The sequence below is a fragment of the Mya arenaria genome, chromosome 15, assembly GCF_026914265.1.
Source record: "Mya arenaria isolate MELC-2E11 chromosome 15, ASM2691426v1".
Lineage (NCBI taxonomy): Eukaryota > Metazoa > Mollusca > Bivalvia > Myida > Myidae > Mya > Mya arenaria.
The window spans coordinates 11,301,403-11,326,845 of record NC_069136.1 but is presented as its reverse complement, the minus strand read 5'-3'; the positions used below and the strand labels follow the sequence as shown (position 1 = coordinate 11,326,845).

The following is a 25,443-nucleotide window of genomic DNA, read 5'->3' as shown; positions in this document are numbered from 1 at the left end:
CCTCTTTCAATACTTGGGTTGACTTTCATTTTTTATAATAGTTTTTGAATGTTTAATTTTTACACATATCTGATTATGATGGCACTGATACCATGCGATAAGCTCAATACATTTTCTTCAAACAAACAAAAATCAAATTCATAATAACTTTCATAACATCAATTCATAAAATAAAGCCATAATCAATGAAATAAAAATGTTTATCTATAATCTCATGTCATGTTATGTAAAATACTATTGATCTGATTTAGAGGATTATTCTAAATCATTAAGCTGGATAGCGAAGAAAGCTTGAAGTTTATAAAATCACTCCCAAGTATGTTTCCTGTGTGAAAACAAATACTGATGTCCTGTTTCTAAGGCTATGAGAAAGTACCCCTAGTGAGGCTTGAACCCACAACCTTGGACGGGATGCGGACCTTTTAAAAGCACAATTCACAATTTGACATTTCCAAGGATGTGCCCTATTTAAGCATTTTCTGTAGGCTTCAAATATCACTGAACATTTCTTTTTTGGGTCCACCAAAGCCATCTTTCGCTTATTTTCCCTTTCAGGTTGGCTTTGCAGTTGTGTTACATGTATTCCACGTATTGCAAGGCAATCATTACGTAGACGGCATTTTTGGGGTACATACCAATGCCTGAAAAAGAAAACATAAACTTTAACGGAAATAATTGGAATGAGTCACTTATTATAAAAGTCTGAACAGTTATATTGAAAAGTATTCACAAAATCTTTATTGACACAATAATTCAAAGCGACACTCTCCCAGATTGACTGTTTTGACAACTTTTTGTTTTTGTTTTTAAATGAGCCAATTATAATAATATAAGAATGCTTACAATATATTACATCACAGTTTTTCATACTCAAGTTCGAATATTGATATTTTATCGCTTAAACTGGTACTAATGCTTTCTTTAAGATCAAGAGCTGCCACAGACACAGCGTCCTCGTTTCCCTCCTCCCCACCCCACACACACTTTAAAAGTTGAATTTCATTTTTTTGTGAAACGTGCATGGATCACTGTAAAATGAGTTAACATGCAAAACCTTATCCATTTAAAAGAATAAAGGGGCAAATTTTGCGTTTCATGCAAGACAGAGTTATCATTCTTTATTGTATCAAGTCTCAATGCAATACAAGTAATAGTTACAGAGTTTTGGACTTATTTGTCAGTGTGTGTATACCACGTGATAAATTACGTAATATATGCTACATCGGAAGGCAATATTTTGCTTAAAATGAAGACTTAAATCAAAGATAACTTTTCTTTTACAACACTATTTTAAATGAAACAAAGGGCAGTCTATGCCGCTTAAAGAACCCCGCTTTTTTTATTAGCGACATTTGATAAAGTCATTATTTTCATCAAACACTTCGACAAACCTGTTTCCAAAATCATGTTTTGACAGTGCTCAGTCAGCCGGCCATATTGTGAAAAGGTTTGTCGAAGTGTTTAATGAAATTAAACTCCCGATCAAACTCTGGTGAAAGACCGAAGACAGGGCTCCGCAAGCGGCGTAGACTGCGCTTTGTTTCATTTAAAATGGTGAAGAAATAGGAAAGTTATCTTTGTTTAAAGTCTTAATTCGAGACATGGCATTGACTTCCGCCGTACCATTAATGACGCAATTTATCACTTGGTATACACACACTGTTTGTGAAAGCATGCAAAACATTAACCAGAATATCTAAGTAAACGAAAAGGGCAAAATTTATATTATATAGAAGATAGAGTTAACTTTAGAAGGTTTATTTAGAAGGTTGGATGGTTTGTAGCCCTTGTATAAAATTCAATGCAGTACATGAGGTTTTTGCTGAGATATTGCCTAAAATGTGGTCACATGCAGCAAAACCTTAATCAGACTTTCAAAGTCGAATAATAAAAGGCTATAATTAGCATTCGATGCAGAATAGAGTTATATCACTTGGGTATTGGTTACTTGGTTATTCAAGTAGGTCGGATGGTTTAGTACCTTCGTATTAAGTCTCAATGCAATACTTCATGCAAAAGCTTATCCAGAATTTCTAAGTTCAATACTAAAGTGCAATAATTTGCATTATATGCGAGTTGTCTTACTTAACTAATCAAGTAAGTTGGATAGTTGGAAGCACATTCCTAACGTTTCAATGCAATACTTGATGTTTTTGATGAGATATTGACTTAAATGTGGTAGCATGCAAAATTAATAAAAATTTCTCAGTCGAATAATCGCTATATTTTTTATTCAAAATAGAGTAATCTAACTTGGTTAATTAAGTAGGTTTGATGGTTGAGTACCATTGTATACAGTCTCAATGCAATGCATGAAAAATTTACTGCATCCCACCAGTTGATATTATAGAATTTAAAGAAATATCGTGTGCTTGGTAACCAAATACATGTTCAATACCCAGGTAATTTTCAATCCCGTTACCACCGGACCACTAGTATGACGCTCTATTAGTTAGAGAGCTATGTAAGTAAACCGGCAACCAATTGTGCCAACATTGCAGCTGATTGTTACGGACACACACAACAATATGCATGGTTATATACAAATAACTAAATATGTCATTCACAGAGAAGTGGTATGTTTGAGCACGGACATATAAACTATATGCGTGTACTTTTAGACATCTATTAATAAATAATGAAGTTTATAACAATATAATCTTTTATAAACTATAAATATTTGGTTTAATTTTATCTTTTATAAGTTATAATACATAATGAAGTTTACAAATATACTGAGTTAAGAGCTGAAGAAAGTCTAACATATTATTAGTCTATGTACAGTTAGATTTAGACTTATTTGTATTTGTCACTAAACTCTGAAACAACTAATGTTTACTGTATCAACATCTGTCAAATGGCAGGCAATTTTATCCCACCAACTTAAATCTATTTAATTCCTCAATAGGGCTATTTCTATACCATATTTTATATTTCACTAAAACATTTCAAGCTTAAAAATAACACTTACACACAAATAGTTAGACCATCATTCTGTTTTTGGTAGAACACATCGACTTGTTCTTCGAACATTTCCATGGACGGCTATTATGGACTATTTTCTTATAACGGACGTATTATTTCCGATGTCAATTCTGTTGGGCAATGGCCGAGATATTCCGATAACTGAAATATTTTATCTAGTTAAAAACAAGGGAAGTCACTCTTATTGACTAGAAAAACATGCACGGATGATGATCAAATTAATGAAGATCTATACCAGTGTGTATATACCACGTGTTAAATTGCGTCATAAATGCTACGTCGGAAGGCAAAATTTTGCTTCGAATGAAGACTTTAAAACATATAACATCACTATTTCTTCATCATTTTAAATGAAACTTAGCGCAGTCAACGCCGCTGACGGAGCCCCGTCTTCCTTTTTTTACCATAGTTTGATTGAGAGTTTCCGGCAGGGCCCTGTCAGCGGCGTTGACTGCGCTATGTTTCATTTAAAATGGTGAAGAAATAGTGAAGTTATCTTCGTTTAAAGTCTTCCTCCGAAGCAAAAGGTTGCCTTCCGACGTAGCATTTATGACGCAATTTATCAAATGGTATACACACAGTGTAAGTGTATGCACTTATTTGTATGCATTTATTTGTTGACCAAGGAGAACCGGGTGTAGACTAGTTAATCCTGGCCCAACTGCCTATTGGTCCTTTGTTTCGTCCATGGCATTTCCATGCATGTGTTATATATTTATATTGCAATACATGTATATCTGTTAATGGTTTCTTTGATGTATTTTACTGTTTAACAATTTTTCTGTATACCTGGCAAGTAACGTTGAATACCATGATGGGGGGTGTTTGTACCTAATACACGATTACATTCAAATGTTCGACCCTTTGGAACGCTCTTTCGGAAATATTTGGTAAAACTGCGATAACTCAATGACGAACGAGCCAGACCTAAAACTAAGAGTTATCCGATGTTTCGAGTTGCACAGAGTTTCCATCTTAGTCGTTTATGATATGCCTTGCTTTTAAAGTTTGCATTCAAAACCCGTCAAGTAGAATTATACCATGTTTTCAATCTTTTTTAAAATTCTTTTATTTTATCATTAAAAAGCATCACACAATTAGTAATAGTTATTATATAATTCATTCCGGCCAATAAAGGTCATACCGAACGTGTATTTACCCTGGCACCGTTTATTTTTTACGTTTTGCAAATCGCTCACATGTTCAAAGGCTGTCGCATACTAAATTTGAAAATGTGAAGATAAAACAAAACAGTAAATGAATAGCACATTTACACATTCAGAAATAACAAATTGCTGTTAAGAAAAAATACATTTTTTAAACAGCCAACAAGGAGTTATGTAGAATAACAAACTAAATCAAACAAATTAACATGCACTTTTAAAAGATGAACATACTATGAATCGAATTATGGTCCAACTCAAAAGTATCATTAGCCCAAACAGTAAAAAATCATCTATCGAACAGGTAATTTCTAGTTTTTAAAATCATTATCAAGGTCTTCGCACTGACTAAAAAATCTCTTTATTGGACTGAACAAATATCGATTTGTTTTGATTGCACAGATTAAAATCGTTATTATTAATTTCACAAGCTTTTGCAGTCATAACTGTTCTGAAACATTTTCGTACTTGCCAGTTTCTAGTCTTAACGGGGGCAAACCCACATCTGAACTAAGATGAGGTGGATCTATGTTTAAAATGTATTTGTGTCTTATTAAACAGTTTTAGGTTCTAACCTTGTTAAGCCCTCTTCCTGGGCACCTGCATCTCTATTAATAGTATCTTTACACACGGTGGTAAACGTTTGCATTGAGAAGAAATGCACGTTCTTACCGAAGTTTTTTGCAGAGTTGGGGAACTGCGGGTCCCTAACCTCATTCGTATCTACATATTATTAGAATTCTCCCACGCTGTTTAAAAATTGTATATACTATTCATTCTCTTCCAGAGATTTTGATAATTGTCATAATGTTGCAATTTCTGTTTTAAAATTGATTCTTATTGGCACAATCATGATTCTCTGTTATTTGACAGCAATAATACCTTAACTCTTGTTTACTTTGTTGTCATATTTTTATTTATTATGGGACTTCACAATGCATCGTTATACTTCCTATTTATAATTTCCTCATGTTTTTTTATCCTTGTTTTTATTCATAGTATGTCATATCTTTGAAACATTGACATTGGGCGGTATATGCTGGTATGCACTGAGGACTATGCCCCAGCTATCAATGACACGGGCGGTATATGCTGGTATGACTGAGGACTATGCCCCAGCTATCAATGACACGGGGCGGTATATGCTGGTGTAACTGAGGACTAGCCCCAGCTATCAATGACAGGGCGGTATATGCTGGTGTATACTGAGGACTAGGCCCCAGCTATCAATGACAGGGGTATAACAGGGGCGGTAGTGAGTGGGGAATTGCTGGTGTGCACTGAGGACTATGCCCCAACTATCAATGACAGGGGCGGTATATGCTGGTGTGCACTGAGGACTAGGCCCCAGCTATCAATGACAGGGGCAATGACAGGGGCGGTATATGCTGGTGTGCACTGAGGACTATGCCTCAGCTATCAATGACAGGTGCGGTATATGCTGGTGTGCACTGAGGACTATGCATCAGCTATCAATGACAGGGGCGGTATATGCTGGTGTGAACTGAGGACTATGCCCCAGCTATCAATGACAGTGGCGATGACAGGGGCTTTATATGCTGGTGTGTACTGAAGACTATGCCCCATCTATCAATAACAGGGGCGATTACAGGGGCGATATATGCTGGTGTGTACTGCGGACTATGCCCCAGCTATCAATGACAGGGGGGTATATGCTGGTGTGAACTAAGGACTATGCCCCAGCTATCAATGAGGGGACGTATATGCTGTGTGAACTGGACTAGCCCCAGCTATCAATGAGGGGCGGTCTATGCTGGTGTGAACTAAGGAGGACCAGCTGCCAATGACAGAGGCGATAACAGGGCGGTATATGCTGATGTGCATGAGGACTATGCCCAACTATCAATGACAGGGGCGGTATATGCTGGTGTGCACTGAGGACTAGACCCCAGCTATCAATGACAGGGGCGATGACAGGGGCGGTATATGCTTGTGTGCACTGAGGACTGTGCCCCAGCTATCAACGACAGGTGCGGTAGATGCTGGTGTGCACTGAGGACTATGCCCCAGCTATCAATGACAGGGCCGGTATATGTTGATTTGTACTAAGGACTATGCCCCAGCTATCAATGAAAGGGGCGGTATATGCTGGTGTGCACTGAGGACTAGGCCCCAGCTATCAATGACAGGGGCGATGACAGGGGCGGTATATGCTTGTGTGCACTGAGGACTGTGCCCCAGCTATCAATGATAGGTGCGGTAGATGCTGGTGTGCACTGAGGACTATGCCCCAGCTATCAATGACAGGGCCGGTATATGCTGATGTGTACTAAGGACTATGCCCCAGCTATCAATGAAAGGGCGGTATATGCTGGTGTGTACTGAGGACCATGCCCCAACTGTTAATGGCAGGGGCGGTATATGCTTGTGTGCACTGAGGACTATGCCCCGGTCGTCAATGAAGTCGGCGGTCTATGCTGGTGTGTACTGAGTAGTAGGACCTAGCTGTCAGTGAAGGGGATGGTGTATGCTGGTGTGCATATCATTGACATTGGAGGTACATGCGGGTATGCACTGAGGACTATGCCCCAGCTATCAATGACAGGGGTGGTATATGCTGGTGTGTACTGAGGACTTTGCCCCAGCTATCAATGACAGGGGCGGTTTATGCTGGTGTGCACTGAGGACTTTGCCCCAGCTATTAATGACAGGGGCGGTATATGCTGGTGTGTACTAAGGACTATGCCTCAGCTATTAATGACAAGGGCGGTAAATGCTTGTGTGCTCTGAGGAGTAGGCCCCAGCTATCAATTTAAGGTGGCGGTATATGCTGGTGTGCACTAAGGACTATGCCCCGGCTGTCAATGAAGGGGGCGGTATATGCTGATGTGTACTGAGGACTAGGCCCCAGCTGTCAATTACAGGGGCGGTATATGCTGGTGTGTACTGAGGATATGCCCCGGCTGTCAATGAAGGGGGCGGTATATGCTGATGTGTACTGAGGACTAGGCCCCAGCTGTCAATTACAGGGGCGGTATATGCTGGTGTGTACTGAGGACTATGCCCCAGCTATCAATGTGAGGGGCGGTATATGCTGGTGTGTACTGAGGACTATGCCTTAGCTATCAATAAAAGGGGGCGGTATATGCTGATGTGTACTGAGGTCTAGGCCCCAGCTGTCAATTACAGGGGCGGTATATGCTGGTGTGTACTGAGGACTAGGCCCCAGCTGTCAGTGAAGGGGATGGTGTATGCTGGTGTGCATATCATTGACATTGGAGGTACATGCGGGTATGCACTGAGGACTATGCCCCAGCTATCAATGACAGGGGTGGTATATGCTGGTGTGTACTGAGGACTTTGCCCCAGCTATCAATGACAGGGGCGGTTTATGCTGGTGTGCACTGAGGACTTTGCCCCAGCTATTAATGACAGGGGCGGTATATGCTGGTGTGTACTAAGGACTATGCCTCAGCTATTAATGACAAGGGCGGTAAATGCTTGTGTGCTCTGAGGAGTAGGCCCCAGCTATCAATTTAAGGTGGCGGTATATGCTGGTGTGCACTAAGGACTATGCCCCGGCTGTCAATGAAGGGGGCGGTATATGCTGATGTGTACTGAGGACTAGGCCCCAGCTGTCAATTACAGGGGCGGTATATGCTGGTGTGTACTGAGGACTATGCCCCGGCTGTCAATGAAGGGGGCGGTATATGCTGATGTGTACTGAGGACTAGGCCCCAGCTGTCAATTACAGGGGCGGTATATGCTGGTGTGTACTGAGGACTATGCCCCAGCTATCAATGTGAGGGGCGGTATATGCTGGTGTGTACTGAGGACTATGCCTTAGCTATCAATAAAAGGGGGCGGTATATGCTGATGTGTACTGAGGACTAGGCCCCAGCTGTCAATTACAGGGGCGGTATATGCTGGTGTGTACTGAGGACTATGCCTTAGCTATCAATAAAAGGGGGCGGTATATGCTGATGTGTACTGAGGACTAGGCCCCAGCTGTCAATTACAGGGGCGGTATATGCTGGTGTGTACTGAGGACTATGCCCCAGCTATCAATGTGAGGGGCGGTATATGCTGGTGTGTACTGAGGACTATGCACCGGCTGTCAATTAAGGGGGCGTATATGCTGGTGTGTACTGAGGACTATGCACCGGCTGTCAATGACAGGGGCGATATATGCTGGTGTGTACTGAGGACTATGCACCGGCTGTCAATTAAGGGGGCGTATATGCTGGTGTGTACTGAGGACTATGCACCGGCTGTCAATTAAGGGGGCGTATATGCTGGTGTGTACTGAGGACTATGCACCGGCTGTCAATGACAGGGGCGATATATGCTGGTGTGTACTGAGGACTAGGCCCCAGCTATCAATGACAGGGGCGGTCTATACTGGTGTGCACTGATGACTATGCCCCAGCTATCAATGGCAGGGATGGTATATGCTGGTGTGTACTAAGGACTAGTGCGTGGAATAATGACCTGGTTTGATTCTTTTTATTTTATTTTTTTGTTAGATAATAGATACAAATAAGTCAAACTTACAGAAAATGAAAACAACGTTACTTAGATAGTACAGTGATTGTATTTCAGAATAATTTTGAACATGGAATTTCTGAAGCTCAGACATAACGTTAACCATACGTCATGTTAAATAACAAATATTGGGGTGTTGATGTCATTATCGGTGTATGCACGCAGTTGGGTTAGTTAAAACTTAAAAGGTGTGGAATAAGCTTTTATATCCCTGATAATGACATCAATCACGCAATTTATTACTTATATTTACACCAATCGTTAATTATTTCATTCAAAAATTGATTGAAAATACGTCATTTCTTTTAAGAAAACCTTTCAGTTTTTCTTTGTCACCCTTTCTGTAAATATAACGACCCGACCTTAACCGGAAACAGTTTATCAAATGACGTCACAATAATGGGGGAAAAAACAATCACCTCAAATCATCATTAAACGTAAAATTGAAACACTAATCACAAAAATGCATCAACATATCATAAATTTACACTTTCTTACAATTTGAATTAAGTTTTTCCGGCCCTGCAAAACCATACACATAATGACCAGACTAACAATTTTCAATTTACATGTATATTGTTATGCGATGACTGACGATCCGAACATATCCGAAGATTTTGCGTTCAGCGGATAATAATCGCAAAAGCCAAAAGGCAGTTCATGTAAGGCATGGAAGTTGGGGTGTAAATATTCAAAAGTACGCGAAGTTAAAACATACACTACTAAAGTATACAGTCATTGACTAATGGCAAAATGAACGTCCAGTGATATATTTTGCAGAAAGTGATTATCACTTAATGTGGACCAGAAAACGGGATATACACCAACAAGTGCAAGGGTTATAACTAAGTGTGGATGGTGTATGACTTGTAGATGTGCAAGCAAACTTTTAATATGAAAATTATAACAACAAATCCACCGCATGCACCTTAGCAACAGTTTCAAGGGACTCGTTCACAGATTGTAAATTGGTGACATTTTTTGTTTAAATTGGAATATTTAACTGATTTTTATGAACGCACACCAAACAGCAACTGGCAGAATTTGAACACAGTTTCTAAATCCAAGTCTAAACAATTCAAATTTTAACAGCGTTACTAACCCTTTTAAGCAAAAAAGAGCATTTTTATGTCATTTTTTATATTTACTACAGAGTTCTAATTTGATGACATTTTATCATTAAACTAAGCCTTCTGTTTATACTTTAAACGAAAAAGTATTACTCTTGATGTCTGACCCTATTAAAGGTGAACGAAGAGTTATTTCAAACACTAAATACTTGTTCTTACTCCTTTTCTTGCAGTACGGTATGCAAAACATTATGGAGAATACTTTGTAGAAAAGTTGAAATGAGGTCCAAGCATCTTAACAAGCTCGTCATTATAAGGCTTATAAAATTCTTCTAACATTCTTTTGGTGGAATTCCACATCCTAGCCGGATATTGTCTCGTATTTTTTTACTGTATAGTTAGTGTTCAGGGCTTTATAAAATTCCTCTGTCACGGGAGCTGAAACACAGAGAAGATGTTGAATAGCAGAAAAAAATGGAAAGAAGTACACTTGCTAACATGACATGTCAAGTAACCGTTTTGTGTTGAAATGACCTAAATATGATGGCATGTTCATAACTTGCCACATCTTTCCTTTACAACAGGAGTTGGTAGAACATTATTAAAACATGATAAATGGCCAATACCTTAAAACTGCACTCTCACGGATATACCGTTTTTACAACTTTTTATTTCTTGTCTTGGAAAGAGCATTTTTTTGCTTAAGTATCTGCAAACCAATGATAAAAGATTGCTGACAAATGATCAGATCGCAGATTTTCATATATCCGTTCGAAAATTAATGTTTTAAGGCTAAAACCGTTACTAACGGTTTAAGTAAAATGCATAAAACATCAATTTTTGAACTTAAATATAAAAATCTGCGATCTTATGATTTGTCAGCAGTTTTATATAACTTGTTTCCATGCATTTTCGCAAAAATTGGCTCGCTCCAAGACACAACGTTCAAACTTAGTTCTCACAAAAGCCAATGTTGTCTAGTAAATAATGTTGGTTTATAACCTAAGCTTATGTTGTCCAGTTTGCGATTGTGGTTTCTGCCGAAAGCCAATGTTGTCTAGTTAGTTATGTTGGTTTATGGCCAAAACTTATGTTGTCCAGTTTGCGATTGTGGTTTCTGCCGAAAGCCAATGTTGTCTAGTTAGTTATGTTGGTTTATACCCAAAGCTTATGTTGTCTAGGTAGATATGTTGGTCTATGCCCAAAGCTAATTTTGTCAAGTTAGATATGTCGAATAATGCCCAAAGCTTGAGTTGTCTAGAAAGCTATGTGTGTCTATGCCCAAAGCTAATGTTGTCTAGTAAGATATGTTGAATTATGCCCAAAGCTTAAGTTGTCCAGACAGCGTTGCTGGTTTATGCCCAAGGCTAATGTTGTCCAGTAAGATATGTCGAATATTGCCCAAAGCTTGAGTTGTCTAATCAGCTTTGTTGGTATATGAAAAAACCTAATGTTGTCCAGTTAGCGATGTTGGTTAATGCCCAAAACTTATGTTGTCCGGTAAGCTCTGTTGGTTCATGCCCACACCGATGTTGTCCACTTAGCGATGTTGGTTAATGCCCAAAACTAATGTTGTCCAGTAAGCTATATTGGTTAATGCCCAAAACTTTTGTTGTCTGGTAAGCTATGTAGGTTTATGCCCACACCAATGTTGTCTAGTTAGCTATGTTGGTTAATGCCCACACCAATTTTGTCCATAAGCTATGTTGGTTAATGCCCACACCAGTTTTGCCCTGTAAGCTATGTTGGTGAATGCCCACACTAATGTTGTCCAGTAAGCTATGTTGGTTTATGACCATACCAATGTTGTCCAGTAAGCGATGTTGGTTAATGCCCAAAACTAATGTTGTCCAGTAAGCTATGTTGGTTTATTCCCACACCAATGTTGTCCAGTAAGCTATGTTGCTTAATGCCTAAAACTAATGTTGTCCAGTAAGCTATGTTGGTTAATGCCCAAAACTTTTGTTGTCTGGTCAGCTATGTTGGTTTATGCACACACCAATTTTGTCTAGTTAGCTATGTTGGTTTATGCCCAAATCTTATGTTGTATAGTCTGCTATCTTGGTTTAAATCAAAAGCTAATGTTATAGAGTAAACTTCGTTGGTTTATGCCACAAGCTAATGTTATCGTGTAAGCTGTGTTGGTTTATATTACAAACCAATGTTTTCTAGTTAGCTGTGTTGATTTATACCCAAAGCTTATATTGTCTACTTATATTATGCCCAATGCTAATGTTGTCCAGTTAGCGCTGTCGGTTGATGCCCAAAGCCTATGTTGTCTGACTAGCTATGTTGGTTAATGAACAAATTTAATGTTGACCGGTTAGCTATATTGTTTATGCCAAAATTTAATGTTGTCTAGTAAGCTATGTTCGATAATGCCCAACGCTAATGCTTTCCAATTAAAGATGGTGGTTTCAAAAATCAATGTTGTCCAGTTGGCGATGGTGGTTTATAACCAAGCCAATGTTGTTTAGTTAGCTGAATTGGTCTATGCCCAAAGCTTATGTTGGTAGCTGAGTTGGTTTATGCCCAAAGCTTGTGTTGTCCAGTTAGCGATGTCGGTTAATGCCCACAACTAATGTTGTCCAGTAAACTATGCTGGTTAATGCCCAAAGCTAATGTTGTCCAGTTAGCGATGTCGGTTAATGCCCAAAACTAATGTTGTTCAGAAAACTATGCTGGTTAATGCCCAAAGCTAAATGTTGTCTAGTTAGCTGTGATGGTTAATGCCCAAAACTAATGGTGTCCAGTAAACTATGCTGGTTAATGCCCAAAGCTAAATGTTGTCTAGTTAGCTGTGATGGTTAATGCCCAAAACTAATGGTGTCCAGTAAACTATGCTGGTTAATGCCCAAAGCTAAATGTTGTCTAGTTAGCTGTGATGGTTAATGCCCAAAACTATTGGTGTCCAGTAAACTATGCTGGTTAATGCCCAAAGCTATTGTTGTCTAGTTAGCTGTGATGGTTAATGCCCAAAACTAATGGTGTCCAGTAAACAATGCTGGTGTATGCCCAAAGCTAAATGTTGTCTAGTTAGCTGTGATGGTTAATGCCCAAAACTAATCTTGTCCAGTAAACTATGCTGGTTAATGCCCAAAGCTAATGTTGTCTAGTTAGCTGTGATTGTTAATGCCCAAAACTAATGTTGTCCAGTAAACTATGCTGGTTAATGCCCAAAGCTATTGTTGTCTAGTTAGCTGTGATGGTTAATGCCCAAAACTAATGGTGTCCAGTAAACAATGCTGGTTTATGCCCAAAGCTATTGTTGTCTGGTTAGCTGTGATGGTTAATGCCCAAAACTAATGTTGTCCAGTAAACTATGCTGGTTAATGCCCAAAGCTATTGTTGTCTAGTTAGCTGTGATGGTTAATGCCCAAAACTAATGTTGTCCAGTAAACTATGCTGGTTAATGCCCAAAGCTATTGTTGTCTAGTTAGCTGTGATGGTTAATGCCCAAAACTAATGTTGTCCAGTGAACTATGCTGGTTAATGCCCAAAGCTATTGTTGTCTAGTTGGCTGTGATGGTTTATGTCAAAAGCTAAGGTTGTGAAAAATCTTTTTTTCGGTTATATGCCTTTGCCAATTAAGAAATAAACTAATTCTCGAGTTGGTTTGTTTTTTATAGTTTTATTTAGTAGAGGTCAATCCCAGAACGAGGCTGCTCGTCCTACGGAAAGACCCTCCATTGGCGTACAACGCCATTTGACCAGAATTCTATCTAAGTTCACGTTGTTTACAAATATGACGGCACATGAATATTAATGAAAAGATTTAGCTTTTTACTTTTTACTTCATAATGTATTACTTTTTGTCTTTCTGAAATGAGGAATTTCAGAGGCTCATTTGATGAAATTCAGGGTCCGCCGCGCGTAGTGGTTACGACATGTGAGGGTTAAAATGCCCCGGCTATTTAATACTTTAGCGAATACTATAATAATTTACTACAACTTTTAACATATGTATTTTGGTAATCGAGTATTCGAATATTCGTTCGAAAGAATTACCGAATATTCGAATATCAATTTTGCCATTCGTTTGCATCCCTAGTTATATTATATAATCTGTTTTAAAATCATGGGATTGCTTACACATGACACAATAGGGGTATGAACGCAATTGGGCTGGTCAAAGTACGCGTGGAGTCCTTCGGACTTCACACACTTAGACCAGCCCAATTGCGTTCATACCATGATAATGACATCAACCTTGCAATTCATTCCTTAACACATCTTAATGTTTAATGTATTAACGTTGACATTTTGTGTTTATGTTTTGTGTATTGGCTTTAAAACTATTTATACCATTTGTAATTGGCCAAAGGCAAAATGTAGATGTGCAAATAAAACCTGAAACCTCAATTCTTTATTCCAGATATTAAATTATTTATTGAACTGTGTTGTAATTCAGGTTTGCTGTAGGTTGCTTTTTCTCGGTTGCGTTTGTTAGGCTGAACATCATATTATTTCAGTAGTCTCTTCTTTATAAAATTAATTACCTTTAATCTAGTATGTGCATTTAAGACACAACACACCACTGAGAGTCATATGACATTATAAGGACCGGCCTGTCAGCCACCGAAAGTGTATATGGACCGAGGCGGTCCTTATAATGCCATTTGGCCCGAAGTCTTGTGCTATATTTCTTTAGATTGTACCAAACACTTTATATTACCATTCATTATTTTAAAAGCGCCTTTGATGTTTTATTGAACAAATAAATTAATGGTTACTTCCGACAATTATTTGCCGTTGTGAAAGTCGCAAGTCGTTCTCACCATTTTTATGGCGTCAGCGGTCCATATTTTTTTTTGGCGAGGTCCGGACAGGTCAAAAATATGACATGGACCGCTGCCGTCATAAAACTGGATTGTTTAATGAAATACCCTGATATAAGGACCGATCGATATAATATAAACATACAAGGGACACATTTCTGTAAGGTATAATATAAATAAATAGAACACTGTTTACTCACAAATTTCCAGAAACTTAAACGTCCTGTGCAAACACTCGTCATAATTGATCTTGCAGTCATCCAGCTTTAGGACAAGAATTTGTTCCTTAGGGAAAACTCGGTAAAACTCTCCAAGATGAACGTAGTAGAGCCCTTTCCAAATTTGCTGTAAGAAATTGTGTATGTTACGATAATTTTTGCGTAAAACATGTCAATTACGGTTATAATCAGATTCTGTATAATTGACAAAAGCGTCTTAATATAATAATATATCATAAGGTAATGAATGATCATTTGCTTTTTTTCTTTTTGCGTATTCAAAACATATATTAAGCCATTTACCTGATTTAAGAACAGAACAGACAGTTGATTCGACTTATAAAAGATATTACATCTTAATACATACGGTAATATTTATATAAACATGTCCTTAAGTGTTCGTGTTTTATTGACCCTTAACGGTACAATACACCAGATTGGCACCAAAAAAGTTCTTTTCTGTAACGAATATCAGGACAATCATTTAATAAAATGTTTTACTCTTTATTTAATATTTAAGCTATATACCTAACTTGGTAACACGTGATAACATCGACTAGCCAATCACGCATAAGGAATGAATTCTACTAGGACATACCTAGTAATCTTTTCTAATGGAAAAATACGAAAAAACTGCGAAAGATAAATTAATTTTAATCTATGTGGTACTTCAGTTAGTAAGTTTCAATGCATTGTACATATCGATACCAACTTTATGTCAGTTTTCGACAATTTTCTTTTTTGTCGGCTATTTCATCATACGCAGTGATGCCCCTTTAATCCGCAATACACAGCGTCACTGTGCATGATGTTGCAGCATAAATTGCTAAGTAGGTTAACACACAGCATATTGTAAGAATGCAATATTTGACTCAATGGTCTCAACAGTTGGGTATGTACATACCCCTATACTAGATTGTTCCGGCTTTTTCGTATTCACACAATATCTATCTGTATGTGTACGCCTACACTCTTCGAATAAATCTTTCATTTTCGATACAACTCCATGAAATTTGGCCGAAGTCTGGTTTCGAGCAAAGTAGTTATATTCGGAGAAAAGCCTGAAACAAAAGAGCATTTTACGGGCATTTAACACGTGTACTATTGTAGTTGGTGCTCACATACACTTGCCATACAACACATGTTCATGTTGTGTGCATGCATTCTCAATTATTTGATTAAAGGTGTAATAACTCAGTATGTTGTCTTCTTATGAATTCAGATTGTTCGATTATGTCCATTCATTTTACAAATGGAATTATTCGCAAGGAAATTGGTAGATAGGCCCTTCTTTATTCCTTTTTTGTGTTTGCATACGTGTGTGGGTCAATGACATTTTTCAAATCTTCTGTTGTAATATGTTTCGTAGATCAATTCTGACGAATGCATCTAAAATTGTTTCACAGAGAACATGTCAGTCATTTTTTCCCAACCAAGTGTTCCTTGTTAAACTAGTATCATTAAAAAAGGGTACTGTATTAAACTTGGTGTTTGCATTCTTATGTGGGCCGATCACAATCGAGGATTTGTTTTCAATTTTTTTTCATTAAATAACACAAAATAAATTAGGGTCTATTTTTTCTGTAGGTCGCCAAAATTGAACATCAACATATACTCGATCGTCTCTCGTAAAAGTTCAGTAAAAATACTCACCTTTCCACAGGCTCGCGTAGAATCGCTATTATTTTTGCCTTTGGGTTAAGGAAATATATGTTGTCAGCATTGGTGAAATGGGGTTCCAAAAACGTATCATGGTTCGCTGGATCCAGCATCCAATACTCGTTGTATGTATTCATCGATGGATTCCCGTCACCTGAAAAAAGAAATGTCATTTCAGTGTAAAAGAACGCGTAGCACGAGTGAAATATTTACTTTTGGTAATCACGAGGTGAAATTTATTGTGAACTTACTATGTTACAAACAGTTTTTATTTTATGCTGAAAATGATTTAACATTACAGTTAATGGTAGTTTTTCAGAAAGGCTTATAAAACTGTATTGAAAGGTAACGTTACTTCGGAATGACGTCGTTGGAATTATTTTCAATTTCAAAACAGTTATAACTATCAAACTATCAAATGATATGTTCACTGTTTGAAACAGTGAAATATATTTTTCATTTTACCGAAAAATTTCTACAAACAATCGGAAGGCATGATTATGTATAATAAATGACAAAATAGTATCATTATGAACAAAACCAAATTAGTGACTGAGAAATACGTATTTAAACATCCAGTTGTCAATAGCTATGCTAAGTCAGTGTGTGTATATCACGTGATACTTTACGTCATAAATGCTACGTCAGAAGGCAAATTTTGCTTCGAATGATGTCTTATAACAAAGATAACTTTTCTTACTGTTCATTGTTTTAAATGAATAAAGGGCAGTCTATGCCGCCTATGGAGCACCGCCTTCAATGTCCTTTTACACGGCCTTGATAAAGTACACCTCGCGAGAATCGAACCCATGACGTATAAATAAACTATTAAACTTAAGAAAGGCAAAATTGACAATCTGTGAGAGTGCAGCTTGATTAAGAACAAATATATTCATATAAGGTCCGGATCTTAGTAGTAGCCATGAAACATTAAACACCGATACCTATTATCATCGGATGATATCCCTTGGAATCTGTTTTTGATATATTACCCTCGACGGCCGCCTGGAACCAATCCAAATAAAACTCAAAAGGTAAACCTGAAAGTAAATATAATAACACATATACAATGCACATTAAAGCCCACGTAGATACACTTCTTAAGTGAAATGCTTTGGCTGTCGTTTAAATACAATTTGACGTACCAAAAAATAGTGTTTGTTTCCGGTTTTTCGACCTACCCTATTTCGTCCGCTCTACGTAGCGTTATTTGTTTGTCAATGTTTGGACATTTTTCCCGTAGTTTTTTTTTATCAGGAAAGACGCTTTCGTGTATGGCTTTTATGAGTGCATTAGATACCTTAAACGAAAATCCAGACCAATATACGCCGATAGCATGTGTGACAATGATATTCATTCACAACTTTACATATAAAAAAATAAACACGTCGCCTACTTCTAGCAGTACAATTTCTTTGCTGTCCCCTAAACACTTGTTCACAAAGTTTCATATACCTAGTTTGCATACTTCTTCAGTTGGCTCAAGACCACAGTTATCTGCCCCCCGTTGACCAAAAAAGACCCGGATGTGAATACAGAAAAAAAGAATGTCTGCGTTCAAATATCAATATTTTATTAAAATTGAATGAAAAAGAAGCAAAAAAATGTTCTTTTTGCAGAGAACTTGACTGAATTTCCATTGCAGAAATTGATAGTTTTCAGTGTAAATATTGGAAAAATCATAGCTTGTGGAAGTCTGAAAATTAGTTGTTTGTAGCCGATTGACTCCTTTGCGGATGGGTTATGTATTTGAACTCAATTTTGACAGTCGGGTCAATGATCAACATGGTGTTTTCTTGTGATTATATTTTGTGTCTTGAATTGTTCTAGAGATGCCATGTCAGGTTAGTGTCTATATGAAACATATAGTAAAAATAACTGTGGTCTCACGCCAGTTATCGCAGGATCCATCTTTATCGGTTAAACGGAAACACAATCACACAACGGATGTATTTTCCGACAAACAAAGGATAAAATGAAATGCATAATCTTCTTCTTACCACATCATTACCAAGTTTTATCAATTTAGCTCGCGATCTTCTTTCGTTATCGCTGGATGCAGTCAAAGAGAGTGATATTTTCGAGGTTTTGTTGCCATAACAACCACAGCGGTTATCTGACAACAACAGTACATAATCTTCTAATGTCCCTTCATCCACACACTAAATGTCATGAATGAAACTTTCGTATACGTTTTGAGTTATGCCAAGATCAACAGAAACTTTTTCGTTTTCACAATTTGCTTTAGCCACCACAATTTTGTCCGAACAAAATTAAAATGACGTGCATAATCTCCTTATGGCCCTCTATCCACATATCAATTTTCATAAATCTAGTATACATACTTCTTGAATAAGTGCAGGATCGTCAAAATGGTATATTCACTATAATTATTGCCATAGCAACCATATTTTTTATGCAGCTAAGACTAAAATGGCGTGCATGATATCTTAATCAACCTCTTCCCTTTAAACAGTTTGACTCCTAAAGTTGCAATAACCTAGCACACAGACAGACAGACGAACGGACGGAGGGAGGGAGGGTAAACCTGTTGTCTCCTCTGGTCAATTGATCATAATAATATCTGAGCTATGTAGTTTGGTAAGGTAATAAAGATTGATATATTAGTGGTTGGCTTAGATCATAGATGTACACTGTACTGAAACATTTATTCTGTTATAAGAAGCGACGATGGGGTGGGGGGTGTGTGTAAATTTTTAAAACGGCATTACTCGCCTAATGGCTGCATTGTGGCTTGACCACCGCTTTGACGCCATCGAGAATTATCATTTAAATATTTCAATTGTCAAATCATATAAAAACTTTTGAAATACACAATTTTCATTGACCATATTAAAAAATCATACTTATGTTTAAAATATACATAAATGTAGATATTGCTTATAAGTACACTCTTACTCCCAAATAAGATTTCTCACAATTAATAGTGTTGTTATAATATTCAAAAGGATGAATAAACGTCGAAAACAATGGTTCATATGATAGGCAGGATTGATTTTTATTCGATGAGATTAACAATTATATTGAAATATTGGTTTAACATATTACACTGTAGTGAACGAAAATGCACAAGTATTATATATAAAACAATGTTAATTGAAATTGCAAATAACCCTGGAAAAAACAACTGGGCGGTTATGGTGAAAAACATGTTATGCACTTTCGGTTTTCAAGACGTTTGGATAGCACAGGGTGTTGGTAACAATAATATACTCCTTAGCATATTTAACGTCGAGTTAAGGATACTTTTATTCAAACTTGGTATAGCAGATTAGAAAACTCAACTAGAGCAACTTTTTATAAAGTATTAGCAAATTTTGAAATGCAATCATATCTTAACCAAGTCAACATTCAGAAGTATAGAATAGCACATACAAAATTACGTTCGTCTTCACACCGGCTCGGTATTGAGACTGGTCAATGGAGAACGTGCCAAGGGAAGAACGGTTATGCGCTACATGCAATAAGTTAGAAGACGAATACCATTTCTTATTTGAATGCATACTGTATAATGATATACGATGTAAATATATCAAGCGTTACTATAGAGAAAAGCCAAGTATGTTTAAAACTATTCAGTTGTTAAAATCCAACAACGCAAACGTTGTGAGGAAATTAGCTGTATTTATCTTTAATGCTTTTGAAATAAGAAAGACACATACCCTAATCCAGGCCAATTAAGGGAAACTAAAATTGCTTTAATGCCGGTCGACCAAGATATTTAAATCAAGTATTTCAAATGTTAATACTAAAACAAATAGCAAAACAAGATGTCGTAGGATAAGTTATATACAGAGTAATACTTTATTTAAAAAATATATATATCTCAGTTATGTCAGTCCAATTTCATATTCCTGGATGCTAAGTTATTGTCCAGATGTTCATATCGTTCCGCAGTATAGCACAGTAAATCTTAAAGGCAGTTTGTGTGAAGGGGCAGTCTATTTGACGTGTGTGACTCTAACGTTGTTGAGAATCATGCCACATGCGTCACAGCATGGCCCGACACAGCACTGAAGGTAGATGGTCCAGAGCTTCTGTATGGGAGCGCACTGGATGGACAGCAGACGCAGGTGCGGGGTAAGTATCCACACCTGGTTGAAGATCTCAATGGCAAAAATAAAGCCCCACTCGCAGGCCATGCAGCAACCGCAGAAGAGGGTCAACAGCTTGTACCAGAAACCTTTGCACATGTTGAAGCATGTGAACGCGAGCTTCCAAACACAGTCGATGGAGTGGGTACCATCCGGCTCGGCAAACACATCCTCGAAGGTGGCCTGGTGGAAGAAAGATATTGTTTCATGTAAAAACTATCGAATTCAATATAACATTCACAGTAAACGTCCACCTTGTGTCAAATTGGTCAGTCTATTATTGCGTTAAGATCCAACCTGTGTCAATTGCTGAGAATATTGGTGGTTTTGTTGTTGTTTTGCTTAATAAAACATCAACATTTTATTTAATAATAAATTTTCTGTTTTTCAAAAGGGTTCTACAGGGTGTATATATTTTCCCTGTTGTGTTCACATTATATAACAAAGGCATGTATTACTATGACAACCAACCGTATGCTCTACAACTGGTTAAACTTTAAAAACAATTTCATTTTTTGCCTTTTTTAGTGGCCATTTTCAACAAATAAAAAATGCGAGAAAGGTAAAAGGTAAAGTTACAAACCTTGAGGTGAGCGTTGATATTGTTAGGGTCCCGGTTAACTAAATCCACTTGGTCTGCCATGATGGAAGGATCAGAAAATAACCGGACTTCAAGACTTCCAGGCAGTTTATGAACACCTTGTCTTCTTCTACAACTCGTTTTAACTCCTGATTGTCTATATCTTTTATATCTTATTCATCAAAAACAGGCATTAATTGAACATGTGATTGTCCTTTGTTTTATGCTTAGTTGGATTGGCTAAGGATACTATCAAAAACACCTGATTGTTAATGTGTGATGGTTTGTATGGGGGTACAAAGAACAATAGACGTTTGAAGGCCAAAACAATGGCCATGTGTACAGATTCCATATTTTAATTATATATTCTAATTACATGAATAGATCGAAGTAGATTAAAATGGTATTTTAATAACGAGATGTTTGAGAAATGCTGAAATGGTACATGTCAGTAAACGCTATCCACCTGGTTTCAGCTTTATTCTGCTTTTACACAATTGTTGAGACAATACATATTAAAGCTGCACTCTCACAGATTTACCATTTTTACAACTTTTTTTTATTTTTTGTCTTTGAAAGGGCATTTTTTGCGTAAATATCTGCAAACCAATGATATAAGATTGCTGGCAAAAACTCAGATCGTAGATTTTCATATATCTGTTCGAAAATTAATGTTTTATGGCTTAAATCGTTACTAACGGTTTAAGAAAATGCATAAAACATCAATTTTTTAACATAAATATACAAATCTGCGATTTAGTTTTTTGTCAGCAGTCTTATATAACTGGTGTCCATGGATTTTTGGCACAAATTGCTCGTTCCAATGACAAAAAATAAAATTGCATATAATATGCATCGAGGAAACGTGCAACAACGGAGTTTGTAAAAAGATTAGTTGAATGCTGCTTGCATAGTTCATAGCATTTTTTAAGTATCGTATACTTTTATTATCGTCTCTCTTCCCTTGTTGTAGCCAGGAACTGTTTTTGTCAACACAATTAGAATAATTTAAGATTGAAAACAATACGTAAGAATGTTAAAGTGGGCACATGCATAACTTATAGTTCTTATGTTGTGCTAGACCTTCGAATATAACCTCCGTTATTCGGTTACACTAAATGAGGTATGTTCTGTAGAATATACTGTCACATGGTTCTGTTATATTCCGTCAAAAATGTTTCTGGGGTGGGGTGTAACATTTTTATACGAAAACACCAATGTGTAATGTTAAATAATGGTTTGGGTATTGTCATTCCTTTCTTGTGCTGGCAAATAAATATTTGTGAAATCATGATTTTATTTGCTGATTAATTGCTAAACATTTAAAAAGTCTGTCTTCTGATGTGAGAACATTACAATTCTCTGTCACCTCATCCATCCGTAAGCTGAGACTAATGATCACGAGTGTGATTTGCTATTTATATCATAACATTTTAGAGCTAAATTCATAATACGTCGCTGTTTAGCCAAATTCTTTGCAAGTGCAACGTCATTTCAGAAATGACGTCGTTGAAATTGTGTCACTGCCATGTGTGCGGTGACGTTTGATTTGGAAGTAAGAGTGGGCTAAAATTCCAAAACAGCGAAACATATCATTTTTTGAAACAGTTTTTATTTATTTCACTAATAAATCTATATAAAAGAATACAGAAAATAATGACGTTAGTTTATTATGGAAACATAATTTATTATATAAATGATAATATTTTGTAACATTGACGTGGATGTTTTGTATATGGGGCGCTGGTCGTGCTTAAGCTCCAAACCTTGATTTAATTCAATTTGATTGAAAAAGGAATATTCCCGTTTGAGATAATATCCTAAAAGTAATCTGGGTTGTTTCGAATTATTAAAGCATATGTGGACAAAGTTTAAGGTATTCTTGGTTGTTATTTTCTTCTCGATGGAGATTTAATGTGTCTGCCAAATGAATAATAGAAACGGCTGAACTACAATACAAATGGGTTTATTTTGAATGAAGCATGATCGTTAAAAAATTGATTTATCGGTTACTACGGCCTAGTATAATGTTTACGTGTTTGGTATAGAGCGGCTGGTATGTGGGTATGGTAAATGTAGCGATTGATCAATCAGTTTTCAAGTGCTATCGGCTGAATCGGGTCTAAAATACCACAAAGGGTGAGAAAATATTTACGTAGTAACCATGCAACGTCACCAGGTGTACATGAGCTGTTTATACATGTACATATAGAGGTCTTACAGGATTAGGTGTAATTAAAATTCCAATGGTTTGGCCATTATACTGTTGAAATCAACTTTTGCTATTATCATTATTATTATTATTATGATCCGTTCACTGTGTACCGATTTGTTTAAAAGGACGTGTACACTACCAGCACAGAATGGACCATGTCTTGAACCTTAACAATGTCCTGAAAGTACAAAACTAGTATCTGGTCATTTTATTTTATGAATGTATGGAGAAAATGGTCATTTTAACCTATGTCGGTGCAACCATTTACAGTTTCCGACTATTACATAGAAATGCGTTTGGTGAACATAAGATGATACATCATAATATAGTAGGGCACGCCGGACAACCGGGTATAGAGTAATTTCTGGATTATTTTATAACACAGCAAACCTGTTGCTTTATATAAAGAATTAAAACACGTTTCAGTAGTTTGATTATTTAGTGGTTATCGGGTTGGTTGCAATATAGCGTTATGGCAACGAATCATGGACAGTCATTAAAATGTCTCGCCTTGAGCAAGTTTAGCCAAATTTATTCGCAACAAATCTTGTTGTCTCGCCTGGCTTTTGAAAAACACTCCCTATACTTTATTGGTTTAGCTCAAATGAAATATCGGATTTTGTTTAACCATGTAGGCCAATACATGTCCTAAAGTATACAATAGTGCAGTCCTGTTTTGGATACCGGGTACCGGTGTTTATTAGTTACGATCTCCCGGGCTTAATTTCAACAATAGCGGGCCGTATAAACCTTTTATCTCATCAAACTGAATACCCAATGTTCGATCGAAAATACCTGTCAATAGGTCATGTAATTATAATTGAAGCTTTTTGAGAAAATATTTGATATTTGTGACGTATGAGTCCGTAAAATGTCAGAGGTTCGATAAACAAAGAGAATTGTGCATGACAGCCAACTATATGTTACATCAAAAAACCATAATCTCTTCAACTTGGAGTTTGTATCTGACTGTCCAAACATATCGGATTTCAATGAAATGTTAAGTTGCATTATCGCTAATGCCAACATAAATAGAACAAAACGTGTATCACAATCCTTATAAGCAACACAAAAAACCTCGATTTTTTGCTGCCTTCGTGGAAATGAAACCATACCAATTTTTTTACAGAACTTAAGAATAATATGAACTATGTTTTGAAAAGTTTAAATCTATGTTTTCTCTCTTCATAGATATCTACCAACCCCCTCCGTCAGTTATAAATGCACTTAAGTGAAGATTCTTCTAAATAAGTAGGCCAAGGACATTGCATATCAGCTATATTGAGGGTGTTTTTGTCCGTCTTAGACAATTACGATTAAAGTATACGTATAATCGGGAAAAACAAGAACAAAAACACAACAACGTTAAATGGATCGTAAGAAATATGCCAGGTAAAGTTGTGATATAAGATGCATAGAAGTGTTCTGTGACGTATTTACAAAACTTAATTCTGCCTATTCATACGTTTTATAAACAAAATGAACGTATATGTTTGAATATTTTTTCAAAGACTGACATAAAAAATATATTGTAACTACTGCATCATCCCTGAATTTAAATAAGAAATAGAGCACCATATAACATTTCGGACGGATCTTGCCCGTTCTTAGTCGGTTAAATTTAAGTTCAGAAAAGAAAGACCCCTGATGCTTCTACACATTTTAGTTTCATTGCTGAACGATTGGATAACTTAATACATAACTCATAATGCATCCAATGTCCGTGTACATATTTCTGAACTACCTGGTGCGATATTCAGGTTTTTATTTTGTGTTTTATATGTGCGTTTTTTTTTTAATCAGGAAAACCTTTCACCACGAGTGCGTTCACGTGCAGACCAAACCCGACATCCTTGTGCAAAGCCTACCTTCACATGGCAGTTAAGCTCATTAGGGTCCCGACGCATAAGATCGACCTGTTCTCCCATTTTTATGTTTTAATTTTCGAGCAACGTGTCCACAAGAACAGGTTTATTTCTACTGCCTACAAAGCGTAAACTGACAGTCTTTGACTTTATGTAGGTATCTCAAGTTCGAGTTTGTTATTATAGCTATTGTTTTAACAAATGCTTAGCTACCACGATAAAAGCTTGGCGATACACACTCACTTCGTTAGTGATATGTACTTATAGGTAAGGTTATTATTGAGGCAAC

The 25,443-nt window shown here is 36.9% G+C and overlaps 2 protein-coding genes across 5 annotated transcripts; both read right to left on the bottom strand.

The window, feature by feature from the left end:
- On the bottom strand, positions 1 to 25,443 carry LOC128220514 (carbohydrate sulfotransferase 15-like). 4 transcript variants are annotated; one of them, XR_008258800.1, is made up of 7 exons: positions 25,158 to 25,443; positions 17,324 to 17,419; positions 16,374 to 16,533; positions 15,625 to 15,781; positions 14,703 to 14,847; positions 2,972 to 3,126; positions 1 to 641 (listed from the first exon to the last, which is right to left on the bottom strand). XR_008258800.1 is itself a non-coding variant. In XM_052928938.1 (6 exons), the coding sequence occupies exons 2-6, from the start codon at positions 17,331 to 17,333 to the stop codon at positions 574 to 576; spliced, it is 540 nt and encodes a 179-aa protein (XP_052784898.1). In that variant the 5' UTR covers positions 17,334 to 17,419; positions 25,158 to 25,443; the 3' UTR covers positions 3 to 573. The 4 variants fall into 4 exon arrangements, 3 of the variants coding, with proteins under 3 accessions (XP_052784898.1, XP_052784897.1, XP_052784896.1); XM_052928938.1 differs by lacking the exon at positions 2,972 to 3,126 and having other exon boundaries at positions 3 to 641; XM_052928937.1 differs by lacking the exon at positions 1 to 641 and having other exon boundaries at positions 1,343 to 3,126.
- On the bottom strand, positions 20,234 to 21,236 carry LOC128220516 (caveolin-1-like). Its single transcript, XM_052928939.1, has 2 exons — positions 21,078 to 21,236; positions 20,234 to 20,677 (listed from the first exon to the last, which is right to left on the bottom strand). Exons 1-2 carry the CDS (start codon positions 21,135 to 21,137, stop codon positions 20,342 to 20,344), a joined length of 396 nt encoding a protein of 131 aa, XP_052784899.1. The 5' UTR covers positions 21,138 to 21,236; the 3' UTR covers positions 20,234 to 20,341.